This window comes from Hemibagrus wyckioides, linkage group LG07 (genome assembly GCF_019097595.1).
Source record: "Hemibagrus wyckioides isolate EC202008001 linkage group LG07, SWU_Hwy_1.0, whole genome shotgun sequence".
Classification (NCBI taxonomy): domain Eukaryota; kingdom Metazoa; phylum Chordata; class Actinopteri; order Siluriformes; family Bagridae; genus Hemibagrus; species Hemibagrus wyckioides.
The window spans coordinates 34,060,185-34,074,704 of record NC_080716.1 but is presented as its reverse complement, the minus strand read 5'-3'; the positions used below and the strand labels follow the sequence as shown (position 1 = coordinate 34,074,704).

Sequence of the window (14,520 nt, the reverse complement as noted above, 5' to 3'; positions counted from 1 at the left end):
TAGTTGAGCCCACAAATAGTTTTCTCTCTGAATATCACATTTTCCTTCATAACACACACTAATGATGTCTAACAGCCAGCTGTTTTTTTTTCTTTTCCATGAGAAATGAATTATAAAATCTCGTACACAAATGATACTGTAACTACTACATACTGTTTCATTGTGGACTTAATTACAGAGTGAAACCCCAGAACTGCAGAACTTTTATTTTGAAAGTTGTCCGGAAGTACTAGTTACAGGCTTGTTCCTGCTTGTACTGCTTGTAGTTTCTCTGTTTGGAAAGTGTATATTATTCTCTTTTTTATTATATATTAAGATATTGTGGTGCACTTTTGGACTATTTGTACATCACAGACACTGTAAATAAACATCCTTGCTCTGATATTTTATTACAGTTTATTCATCATTCTTGTACAGAGAGTCTTCACCAACATAACATATCTGTCACTCCTCTACAAAGGTGTAGCAAAGGGCTGTGTCAAAGTCTGGTCTTAAGTATACTGCTGGACAGGTTCAGGAAATCCAGGTTCATCATCCTGGAGAAGTCTGTAATTTGTTCTCCTGCTATCACTGTGTGCACCACTGCTGCCCTCTGCTGGCTGCTGTCGGTGTAGCATGGTCTCAGAGTAACAAACAGGATTTAATGTTAATTAATACAGTAAAATATACAAGAAACTATTTTCATGTTACAGTTTTCCATAGAAGAAGTGTGTGATGTTCTTCACTGCAGACATCTAGCAACAATTCACCCCAATTCTGTAGACCGTGTTAGTGCTCATATACAACACTGATTTAGGTCTAAGCTTGATTTACAAACCTCTAACCCTGACTGTCTTACTCCCTCTGCCAGGACTGGGAAGAAATGCACTTATGATGATGTTGTCTAGCAGAGTTTTACACTGAAACCATGTACTTCACTTCATGAGTAGCTTTTGATTGGCTGTAAAGTTGATTTCCTGATTGGTTTTCAGTGTTGTGTTAGTCCTGTACATCAGTGTACCAGTGTGTAGACATGCAGAAAGAGTAATAACACTTCTGTTTGATTCCTCATTTACTCCTGACCTTTACTGCACTGAGATCCTCTACAGACACTGAATAATACTGCAGGATCGAGTTATCTGCCTTTAAGATAAAACTTTATTAATCCTATGTGGGAAATTCCAGTGTTACAGCAGGAGACAAGAAACATTATGAGACAATGAAAAGACAACAATATAGCAGCAGTGAACTGATAATGATGTATTTATTTAACTGATAAAACATTTCATCCATAAATCTCCTCAAACAACTACAATTAAAGTTCACACAGCTGAAAAGTCACACAAATCTAACATCAGCATCTAAATGAGACTGTAAATCTACTCATTATTTAACTTGAGAAAATTGCATAAAGAAATAGAAGAAAACACAGCAGTAGAAATACAGTAGAGGTAGAATTAATACTGAGAAAACACAAAACACAATATTAGTTCAGCACCATATTTCACTCCATATTTCAGATAACAGTCAATAAACTTGTTTTTATATTGCATACAAAGCTGGATGTAGGGCTTATTGAACACTACACACATGATGACTTTCACCTCATGAGGAGGTTTACAGGCTTTAGCTAAACAAATCCATTCAGAACAGTGAGGGTGTCTATAAGATGCTGAGAAAATAACAGCAGGACATGAAAATGAGAAATCAGAATTATTTTAAAATCCACACAAAGCCATAAAGAACAAAAAATTCTGAAATTATTTTTCCAGTAAATGCATCCTCTTTTTATAGATGAACTTTGTTCACTCCTCTATGACTGCATTCTCAATTCTGTCTTCATCAGTGTGAGCTGTTAAAGAAATTTAAAAAGTAATTTCTTTAATTTCAAAGTTTATTCCAGGTGATTATGGCAGAAAAGAAACCAAACTGCATTTAATATTATCCTGAATACAGTTTTTAATTTGAATTTTAGAACATGTGTGGGATTTTGAGTAAAATTCTTTCTACATTTCCTCAAGTCAAAATGTTTTTCTCTCGATAATTAAAGTCATGATGCTCGTTATGTGAAGTGTAGAGACGTACTGAAAGAGTTCTTACCTCAGGCTCTGTAACATATGAGCAGCAGAATGATGGTCACCAGCAGATACGGAGAGACCGTCACCACACTACAGATCAGCATGAGCACTGAGAATGGAGCTTCTACACCTGATGGAAATGAAGTAGAATAAAATAATAATCAGGTGGACAGTACAGTGTACATTATGGAAAGCTACAGAATTCAACACGTTAATACACATTATATGAGTATTTAAATAATTTCTCACATCTGACTGAGAGCCAACACTATGGTCTCTGTTACACAGAAAATACAAAAAAAAATCATTTTTAGTTTTATTTAATACATGAATGTTTCATGTATTAATGTTTAACTGCGAATTTTCATGAATGTTTAACTGCGTCCCCAGAAATCCTCATACACTCACCTGATACAGTCAGTATGAGTGTAAGAAGTCATGATATCTTACAGAAACACTTTTTACAGTTTTAGACAGCCCTGTTTAACTAAAGAAGCCGAACTATGAACTAAATAATAGTTACAAATTATTAACAGATGTTTGCAGTTTGTAGTTCCTGTCCTTTTAGCAGCTATAAACATTTCCTCAACTGCCACTCTTTTCTCACTTTTTTAATGAATAAAGAAACCTGCCACAAATGAAAAGTACTTTAAAACATATGCATTTCAAGATTATATTGAACTTATTGGAATAACAAGGAATAGATTGTTATTATTGTTATTATTGTGATTAATTGTAATTAATCACAATAATTAAGCAATATTTTTTCTTATTCCTTCTAACAAACCTGTCATAAAAAGAGGAAAAGTCATGACATACCTCTCTCTGTAATCTTGACTGGATCACTGAGCTCTGTGTAGTAGTCATAGTAGTAGTTGTTGTAATATTTGTAGTAGTTTCTCCTGCCAGCGCGACACCGGTACTCTGTTTCTCCTGCATTATCGACTGTCACTTTAAGTGTGTTCTCTTGTTCACTGTTCAGATTCTGTAACCACTGATTATTTTTGTGCCAGTGAAACTCCCATCCAGTCTCCTGCTGCAGCTCACAGCTCAGAGTGACGGTGTCTCCAGTGTAGACGGAGCTCTGAGGATTCACTCTCACAGTCGCTTTGGGTTTTGCTGTTGGTATGAAATGATGGAGGAGTCAGAGCTGCTTTTCACTTTACAACATAAGCAATAAGTTCACTGTGTCTAACAGATGCGTAGTGTTTAAAAAATGTTAGAGTTGTATATTTTCTTACTTGTTATTCTGTATACTTTCTGTGTAAAAAAAATTAATGATTGGATTAAAGTGTAGAAACACTGTATTTGCTGATTTTTAGATTGTTATCTTATGGATCCTGCACAGATCATCTAAACATATCTGCATTTAAAAAATAAGCATAATCATGACTTCATACAGTTGAGCCATGACAGAGGACTTTTCTTAAAAATCTTCAGGCATTGTATAGCTGAGAAACATTAATTAGCATTTTCAGTTTAGTCCAAACATCAAAATGACAGGATAAGTCTGGCTTTTTAGTGATGAGTAAAATTAAATCAATTCAGATATTTGAAATTATATATGTAATGAACTTCCCATAGCACCAGATGTAGAGTCCATTTACACATTTATTAAACAATACACAGCGTATACAATCCAAAGCCATTTGCAAAAAGTCATTATCACAATAGACAGGCAAAAGTTTATAAACCAGTAGGGCAGTCAGCATGGAAGATGATCCAAATCAATGAGCAAAAAATAGGTTGGTAAACAGGCAAAAACTGTCAAGCCAGGTAATGTGGCAAACAATCCAGAAATCACAAGCCAAGTAGCAAGAATAAACTAAAAAAGCAGAACAATGGTCATATGCAGGTATACTTACAAGGAAAACAATAAACGGCTTGGTATACAGAGAACTGTTAATACTTTGTACTGGTGTGCATGCAGTTTAAATGTCTGATAACTCTTTACTCAGGAGAGGGCTCCCTCTTCTGTGGTGATGGTGGAATGGCCATCCTCTAGGTCTCAGTGCAGGGCAAGCTGGGTGAGCTCAGTGGAAATCTGAGATAAGAGAACGGTCTATGATCTGGGTCTGTCTAGGCTGTCCCAGACTATCAGGCATCGAAATTGGCCCCCTCTCCTGAATGATGTCTAGGATGTCGTGGAGCAGGTAGGCTGATGGTCCCTTGATTTCAAGCAGTGGACAAGGGTCATTATATTTTCCCGCGGTGGTGGGGGAGGTGTGGGTATTGAGGAGGGAAGCATGAAATTATGGAGAGATTCTGTAGTTTGACGGCAGACGTAGACAATATGTGACTGGGTTTACTTTTCTAGGTTCATACAGTACTTTAAATGGTCTGATATAACTGGGGCTTAGTTTCTGACATGGTAACTTGAGCTTGAGGTTTTTTGTTAATAACCATATGCATTTGCTGGGTTCACAGGGCATGTGGGGCTGTCTCTGGTAGTTGGCCTGCAGATGAGGGTGCCTGATGGCTCTTTGCAGATGCACATGGGTGCTCTCACACACTTCTCGGCTCCTTCGAAACCAGTATGAACATCAGTAGCATCTAAGCTCTTTCAGGTTCATGCATTTTGTTTGACCATTAGATTGGAGGTGACAGCCCAAAGTAAGGTTGATGTTAACCCCTAACTGGTCACAGAAGGATTTCCACACCCTTGACATGAATTGTGCACCCCTGTCTTCAGGGAGACCAGAAGACGTGGTGGAATAGCACCTTTACATGGCTTTAGGGAGGCCTTTAAGGGTCACCAGTCTGCAGGCCTTAAAGAAATGTCAATGATCACCAGGATTATTGTGTGAACATGGGAACATGGCAGTTTGGTGACAAAATCTACTAAGATATGACACCAGGAATGCTGAAGTACTGGAAGGGATTTGAGTAATCCTGCTGGTAGCTGACAGGGCATCTTGAACTGAGCACAAACAATGCATGCACTGCCATAACTAGTGGCATCAGCGGCAAGTACAGGCCACCAGAAGACATTTTGTACCATTTTGTCTCGCGCTAGAGGAGCCTGCTGTCTGTACCTTTAGTGCGTATCCCAAAAGTGCACAACGGGGGTCCAAAGGCTATGAGTTCCACATACCTGGGTGCTCCGCGTTCTACACCTGCATTGGGTTTTATACCAGCGTCCGAGTGTTTGCCGAATTGCCGAAGTGTGCCGAATGGGACGGTATTATTGTCTAGCTGACATGCTGCTTTAGTACATGTCCTGCTACTTAATTGACATGTGAATTGAGTCTGATCCTCAAATTTAACGTGATGCTAAATAATCATGGATTGGCTCATTGGCTTTAAAAAGCGAACTCATTCTGTTTGTGCAAAACCTTCATAGTCAGTAGCTGGGTTGTAACATTTTTTTTAATGAGCTTCTATTTCCAACATTAGTGTTGCTGCTCTACATTATTTTATTTTCCTTTCTTTGGTTATTTATATTAAGGTTAGTTAATTATTTTTCTTTCTAGTTATATTCTGTTTGTATTTAAGTTTCTGTGTGTCTCTTTTTTTGGGGGGGGGGTGCTTTGACTCTCTGTTGACAAATCCCATATTGTAGTTACTTTCTTTATTTTTATAAGTATATTGTACATTTCTGTATGGTGGGTTTCAGTTAAGTTATTAACTGAAATTTAGTTTTTGTTAGTTTATTTTTGGGTGGACAAATAAGTGTCATCCACACCAATTGTGTTGATTTTCTTTGTTTTATTTTATTTTAATTTGTATCTCTTGTGTTGGCAGGAACCATGGCTCTTCCTTGGTGCAGTGCTTCCTACACGGGTGTCGTGCTCCTTGGGAGGTGGTTGTGAGTGCACTGGGTGGGTGTGTGTATTAATTCTAGTGAATAAGTGAATTGTTCTATCTTACTTGAGAACAAGAGCCTGTCCTTGTCTAACTGTCATTAAGTCTTAGATGTTTGTGTGAAAATGAATGAATCAACTTAGTTTTAATTTTGTAACATTGTATTTGCTCAACTTAAATAATATATATATATTTGTATGGAACCCTACTGCTTCTGACCCTCTGTGACAAGCGAATCTGTGCAAGCCTTGTTGGGCTCAGTTCATTATCTTGGGCGGTGCCCAAGTGGCGTTGTCGGAAATTCAAGGATCGTTTTCATCTTTATCTACATTGAACTTAATTCGAGGTTGTTGGTAATACAGCTACCTCATTTACATTTGGGCCTTTCTTCTTCCTCCCCACCATGGCACCACAGGAGCAACTATGAAGCTATTATTTCTTATACAACAGCGATAAAAATTGGCAAACCCCAGTATCCTTTGAGGCTCCTTGATGCTGATAACACTGGGCCATTTTGTCACCGCCTGTACCTCTCAACCCCCTGATGGCTGATTAAAAAAGAAGGTGATAGTGTCTTGGTGAATTTCACATTTCTCACCTTTCACATAAAGCTGTTGTTCAAACAACCATTACAGGGCCTCCATGGACTTAGATTAGGATGTCATCAGTGTAAACAATGACATATTGATATAGCAAACCCTGAAAGATTTCATTTACAAATGACTATGAGTCTACGGGTGTGTGAAGAAAATATTACACTGGCATAACACTGTCAAATTTCTCTGGGAGCACAATTTTTTTGCTGGCTTAGGTTGGCTGGCAGGAAGGCTAAGAAAGGCCTAATGCAGGTGTAAGTTTGTGTTCTGGAGTAAGTTGTTCCGGATAGGTGGCTAGTGCCTCCGACTGATTGGTGATAATGGCCTGGAGATGGGACATCTCCACTGGATTCATTGTAGTCATGATTTTTTTTAAACAATAAACAGAGCATATAAACTGAAGCTGTTTGGAAAAAGGCAAAAGTTAATAGACCTGTAGAGCAGTCAAAATGGCAGATAATCCAAAATATTATGCAGAAAATGTGGAAGGACAAAAACTAGCAAAGCAGGCAATGTAGCAAACAATCCAGGAATCACAATCCAAATAGTAAGAATAAATAAAGAAAGCAATATAAGAATATGAATTAAGAATAAGAAAAGAACAATAAGAAATAAAAACACCCACACACTCACCTGATACAGTCAGTGTAACAGCATCACTGATCTCTGAGCTCTGAGAGTCTTTCCCATCTCCTCTGCAGGTGTAGTTACCACTATCAGAGTCTTTAACAGACCGGATTATGAACACCTGCATTGTGTTGTCTGTGTAGACTCTCCCTCTTCCATCTGCATAGACACCATTATTATTTCTCCTCCAGCTGTAAGTCCACTGAGTGTCTCCTCCTCCCTGTATGTTACATCTGAGAGTAACACTCTCTCCAATGAACACATGTATATCAGGCGTTATGGACACCACAGCTTTAGGACTCCCTATAAAACATTCTGTTGTTAATAAACCTTACATAAAGTCATTCCCAAAAAATATAATATAATTTTTAGAGTGAGTATGAGTACATGTTTTTGTTACTTGTTAATACTGATATGTGTAACCTGCTTAATATTAAGAAATCAGGGGCATCATGGAGCATTTTATTTAGCACTAGTGATGTCAGTTGCTCTCTTGTGCTGCTGTCATTAAACTTGTGCTGTTTTATATTTAATATATTAAGACAATTAAGCAGTGTAAAACTATTTGAGTGTAAAACTATTTAATCAGATATGATGTTGCAGCCATCCTTTGATTAGAGCTATAAAAACTGCATTAATAAAGGACTAAAATGAATAAATTTCATTCATAAACCTTCTCAACACCAAAACAAATTAAATATTCAGACAATATAAAGGAAAAACTATATATGAATCACCTTGAGCCTGGGCCACTGGTATAAGTGAAATCAGCACTAAAAAGGGAACAGAAACAGAATATGATGTAATTATGGAAAATATTAAAAGAGTTTATGTGGGTGAATTTACACACATTATGAATAGTTAAAAAGTCACAACATGACTTTTAGTAATGACAGTTTTCTTTAAGCAGATCAAATGACCATGAGAAGTTGTCACAGAGAAGCAGATAACAGTAGGACACATAGGATCAGGTACAGACTCCAACAATACAGATATGTTTACTACTCATTAGATGATGATTGAAACCGTCTGTTTTAAACTCGCTCTACTTGTACTCTTACCTGTTGAACTATCATAGTTACTGAGAGTAGTTACACATCAAACTAAACCCTTCTCATAACAGATATGGAGACACTGATCCACCTGAGCAGTCATGCTGAAGTACACACAATGTCCTAATCACACAATAAGATCATCACTCAGGACATTCAGACTGCAGATGAACAACTTTATACCCCACCACTCACTCTAATGAAGACACAAAGAGAACATTTACTCACAGAGCATCACAGAGAGTGGACTGAGCTCCATCCTGTCCCTCTAATGACTGACTGACTGACAGAGCAGTGGTTTGTGTTGAAGCCTTAATACAAGCCTTAATAGTGTTGTTTAACTTCTATTTTAGTACATGTTGACTCTGTATCTGCTTTTCCTTCCTCTTTCCAGAAAATCTAAATACACCAACATACAAATGAGGAAAGTGACAGTAGAGGAGATTCACTGATCTCATCTTCAAGATATAAAAAACATCCTCTAGTCATCCGCATTAGGAATAGTGAGGATCTTTTCTGTGTGTTTTCCCCACATGCTAAGCAGAAAAGATTACAACATTTGAAAGTAAGACCATGACTTTATTGCAATATGTGACTAGAGGAAACTCAAGTGAATATGGTGTGATCAGGAGAAAATCTGAGCTCAGGACTGAACCAGGGACACTGGAACTGTGAGACAGCACCATGACACTCTTATGAAGTCAGTTTTAATCAGACAGAGCTTTATCCCATGGTCATTCTTTCCTGCTCTCTTAATGGTTACTACCATTATCTGGTTATTGTTCTCCTAACAGCCTTCAAGCACAAATGTACATTTAAAGGAGACAATTTTTTTTTTCTCAAGCAGAGATTTATTTGAATTGTTAAATATGATTTATCATCATATATAAATATACATGTCAAAAGCCACTAAGATGAATGTAAATAGGATCAAATCTGCAGATTTTTTTGCTTCATTCTGGAAGAGTTTGACCTGCGTGTTTGTTTATGATGCATTATCAATTCTACAGAAAACCCAGTTGTAACTAATTTCAGTCAAAATATTGTCCTGAGGCAGAGTGGACAAGAGTGTGATGTATATGGATGAGTAGACATGTACATTTCTGATTCTTATCAAATGAGAAAAGGTGGAGAGGGTGTAAGACTAACGTTCTAAACGATCTGCTAGACTTTAGGCTGGATGACTATGTTGTTGACCCTCAATTGTTCATTATGCATTAAATCACTAAATAGTAGATTAAAGCACAAATCAAGTGTTAAAGCATCAAACCAAAGTGCAGAGGTTACATAATTATTAATGTTGCCTTGCCCCACTAAAATCTATGCTTATGAGAGCAATGGCCTTATAGGAGCGGTCAAGAACAACAACCACGAGTTAAGAAGAAATGTGGGCTTGTCTTCATATATTGATAGAATTGTAACATCTTCAGTCACACCTCCCCCTCTTCACCACCAGAGGGAAGTCAGAATACTGACACTTCCACGTCACTCAATTTACTTCCTGTGTTTTAATTATTTAAGCCATGCTAAGCTAAGTGTGAAGAAACATCAGTTCTCCTTATTAACCAAGCCTTGTTTTATTGTTCTTGTTTGCTTTTCATGGTTATGACCTAGGTTTTCTGTTTCCTGGTTTAGTTTCTGTTTCATTTTTGGATTTCTGTATTGGATTTGTCTGCCAAGATTATTGCTGTTTTCTGGTTATTTGAAGCCTGCCTGTTTTTTGCCACTGCCTGACATATTGCATATTTGCTGTTGTTCTCTATTAAATTCTGCACATTCATAAGGCGCCCCCTCACTGGCACTATCCTGCCCCCTCAGATCACTGTGAATATTAAAAGGGATTTTAGTCATAAAGTATTATATTTAGAAATCACCTTTGCCATGTGTATTGTCTTCCTACAGTGAATAATAAGCTAAAATAGCAATATTTTAGTTAAGGACAGTCTTTTAGGTGATGTCAAATTTTGATTGGTCGTTTGATTAAGCATGCTTCCCCACCCTAGCATTACATAAAAGTTCTTTCGCTACAGAAATTTCACCATGGACATTCGAAAATAAATTAAAGCGAAAGAACCAACTACTACAGCACCTGCTAATACTTCTGACTCTGAGCTCCAAATAAGTGTTGTGGACATTGACAGTGCAGGCCAGCTTACCCCACTGGCAATCACTCATCCCGCCTAAAGCAAAGACTCACAGACACTGTCAAGTGTGCCAGAGGACCTTGGTAAAGACAAGCCAGTCCAGGTTCATCTCAAGCAGTTTCCAAAGAAACAACAACATAAAAGTGACTGTAAGCGGTCATTTTTGCCAAATTGGTATAATGAGAGGGAATGGCTAGAATATTCAGAGAAATATTCAAATACTCAAATATAAGAAATATTCAGAGAATTCTCTGAGAAATGTACGTGCATTTCAGCGAACGTAATAGCAAGTACATTACAGCTTTGGGTGCACTGGACCCTGGAAATGAGAAATTATTGAATGTAGGGAAAGTGAAACGACTACTGGATTTAATGAACACCGAAATGGTAGAGTTTCAGTTCACTGTTGCATGTCAGTTTTGGCAAACATTCTGCAAGACCAGGATGAGAAACTGACTTTGGTCAAACTTGTTTCAAATTACTCTAGCGTTTTCCAAGCCATGCCAGTGGTGCTGACTGCCTTAAAACACACAGTGACATTTGGGGCCTCAACTGCTATGTGCGAGAACTCTTTCTCGACGTTGAAGAACGTGCTTTCAGAGCACGGACACAGCATGTCGCATAAACGAAAGTCTGATCCAGCTGGCATTTGAAAAAGACCATGGTAAAATATTTAGAGAAGAATGGAAAGAGTTACTGCTGAGGAGGTTTTACTCATTGAAGAGAAGACTGCAGCTCTACTGAGGCTAAATTTCTGTATTTAATAATCTCTGTATTTAGTATTTTTCTGCTATATTTTGTTAAATTTTGTAAAATTTTGTTATTTGATATTTTTTTTTTATATTTTGTACCCTAAATTTGGGTATTTTAGTATTTTTGTTATATTCCTTCCTATATCTATCTAAAGGTAGGATTAAATATTTTGCTCATGTTTTAAAAGGTTTGATGATTAGTCACAGTTGTCAGTGTTGTCAGGTTCAGGTTGATTTGACCGTAGTATTACTTCTGAAATAGTGTATCTATTATGATGAGTTTTCTAATATATAGGTCTAGGCTTTTTTTGGTATATAGTAAGAATATTCAGTGCTCTGTTGTCATCTGTAAGTTGCTCACTAGCTGCTATTTGTGTGGTTGTAGCAGCAATATGTTTGTTTACGGCACGATAAAATTTCAGGAACGTACCAAATATGTATTTTCTTGCTTGGAATAGGCTCCGTTATGCATTCATTAGATCGTCCCCTTACGGTATTATTTTAGACACCCCCTCTTTAGTGCTCGGCTAGCACCGGCTCTGTACTCCTGTCTCAGCATATGCATTGCACGAATAATGTTTTTGCAGCTCATGTACTCAGATTTACTTTCAGAGATTTTGTGAATGCATAATATCTGTATTCCATTTCCAATGCTTTATTAAAATAGGTATTGTGCATGCATAAAACTTTAATACAAACATTATTTAATCTACAAACAAAGTCATATCAGGACATTTATGAACACAGTGAGATGAGTTACTAACATCAGGTCATTTGTAAAGACGTAAATATGAACTATAAAAATGTTTATAAAAATATAGAAAGAGAAAGTTTTCAAAAGTAACATGTATTTAAAAAGCACTATTTACTTTCATCATAATTTGTTCATCAGTGAAGTTTTATACATCAACAAGATTAACTTACTTTCTGTTAGAAAACAGTGACGGCCTTACAGACTTCACTCACGTTTCCAAAAACCTACATGTTTACATGTTTTACAGTATACAAATGTGCCACATGTAAATTTACAGAATGAGTATAAAAAGAGTAAAAAAGTGTTCCTGCATACAGGAAGGGGGTGAGTAGACTACTGCTGTGTACAGGAAGGGGATGAGTAGACTCTACTGCTGTGTACAGGAAGGGGAGGAGTATACTCTACTGCTGTGTACAGGAAGGGGATGAGTAGACTCTACTGCTGTGTACAGGAAGGGGATGAGTAGACTCTACTGCTGTGTACAGGAAGGGAATGAGTAGACTACTGCTGTGTACAGGAAGGGGATGAGTATACTCTACTGCTGTGTACAGGAAGGGGATGAGTAGACTCTACTGCTGTGTACAGGAAGGGGATGAGTAGACTCTACTGCTGTGTACAGGAAGGGGATGAGTAGACTACTGCTGTGTACAGGAAGGGGATGAGTAGACTCTACTGCTGTGTACAGGAAGGGGATGAGTAGACTACTGCTGTGTACAGGAAGGGGATGAGTAGACTCTACTGCTGTGTACAGGAAGGGGATGAGTAGACTCTACTGCTGTGTACAGGAAGGGGATGAGTAGACTCTACTGCTGTGTACAGGAAGGGGAGGAGTAGACTGTACTTTCTGAGGAAGATCAGATGCTTTAATGTTTGCAGTAAGATGTTGGAGATCTTCTACCAGTCTGATGTTGTGAGTGCTGTCTTCTTTGCAGCATTATGCTGGGGAGGCAGCATTAGAGCCGGAGAAGCAAGGAAGCTGAACACACTGATAAAGAAGACTGGCTCTGTACTGGGATGCTCCCCTCAACGATGTGATCGTGGAAAAGAAGACACTAAACAAACTAATGTCCATCCTGGACAATGCATCACATCCCCTCCATGACTTATTGGTCAAACAGCTGCAGCAAGGACCGGTACAGGAGAATAGTTCATCACTGTACCAGGATGTTATTGTGTCTGTTCCTTAAATAAGTGCATTGGGCTTCTGTTGGTGGGATTCTGTTTACTGCACTGCTGCTAATCACTATATAATTACACTGATGCAGATTATTGTGGATGATCATATCTACTTTGCGGCATATCTGTTATTAATACTTGCACTCGGTGTATACAGTTACATTTATTTTATTTTAATTAATATTTATAATTTTAGAAATTACATTTATTTTATTACTCTTGATTATGTCTTACTGCATATGCTATTCTTTTGCTGTAATTTGTGAATTTTCCTTTGATATTATTTAAGTTATCTATCTATCTATCTATCTATCTATCTATCTATCTATCTATCTATCTATCTATCTATCTATCTATCTATCTGATAGCTGTAGCTTCATCAGAACAGACACACGGCTCACTGCACAGAGAAAGAAAGAGACAATAAATACATTCATAAATACATTTCTCCTGATATTGCTGTCACTGATATCACAAACTTGTTAAAGTTAACTTGTTGAATCAGTGACAGAGGCAACAAATCATGTAAGTTATTTGCTTTGTCAGTATTATGTATGTTCATAGTTAATTATTTCATAATTGTCCAAGTAGACTGAAATAATGGAAAGTTATCTAGACAGCTTCCAAATGAACATGGATGAACTCTTACAGATTCTGTGAGGTGGGGTTTTGTGTACATAGATACTATAACTGCTAAATCTCTTTAATGCAGCTTTTAAAATCTTTCTTACTTAATGGTGTTTGGTTTGTCTTTTAAGATACATGCTGTAAATGTCATGAGTCTTACCTCCATGTTGTGCTTCACTGCTGAATAGACAGTATCATCAGTCACACTGGCCTTTTCTAGTGGAAATCAGATAACATGAAGTAATCTCCTGAACTATTACAGATCATCTAAATTATTACAAAGAATATGATCTAAATATTAAATCATACACAATTAATATACATTAGACCACAGCAGTGTTGACTTCTGGATTCTGATTGGTCAGAAGGTGTTGATTAATTGACAGAAGTGCAGCTGCAAAACACAGGTTTATATTAATGTGGTCATTCTGTGATGATATTATTCAAACGCATGTAATATGGACTTTTAAACATGTAAAACATGTTAATATGGACTTTTGTGTAAGAAGTTTATTTAGCATTTATGAAAGGAGTCTCCAGTGTCACCATGGTGATAAATTTAGGACATTTTCTGTCATAGGAAATCAATACAGAGGACTTTATGCTTGGTAACAGGACAGATAGCAGATTTTGTCTTATTCACTTCAAGAGGCTGATAAGGGAATGACTGTTTATACTGTATGCTGTAAAATTAAATGCGGAAGCTGCTGTGGTTAAACACTTCGGGTTTGTGCTGTAATAAAAGAATAATCACCTTCAGTGTAAGAACTCTGAAGCTGTAACTCTGCTTCATCACACCACACTGTCACTGATTATTTTCCTATAACAGCACAACATAATGTTTTGTTCATTACATTAAACTTCATTTTGCTCTACCTTTTTTTCTCTTTGCTTTTTTCGCTGGTTTTAGTTCGATCTCAGCATAAATCAC

The 14,520-nt window shown here is 37.2% G+C and overlaps 1 protein-coding gene and 1 long non-coding RNA gene across 2 annotated transcripts in view; one reads left to right on the top strand and one right to left on the bottom strand.

Annotated features, from left to right (window-relative positions):
- LOC131356322 (Fc receptor-like protein 5) overlaps positions 1-14,520 on the bottom strand; it is an 82,232-nt gene that overhangs the window by 28,604 nt on the left and 39,108 nt on the right. The window contains exon 13 of the mRNA XM_058395226.1: positions 581-595. Coding sequence (XP_058251209.1) covers positions 581-595 — 15 coding nt within the window. The remainder of the gene's footprint in view (positions 1-580; positions 596-14,520) is intronic.
- Positions 3,129-12,808, top strand: LOC131355691 (uncharacterized). Its single transcript, XR_009204899.1, has 3 exons — positions 3,129-4,210; positions 5,802-5,878; positions 12,719-12,808. It is a non-coding gene; the product is annotated as an uncharacterized LOC131355691 (long non-coding RNA).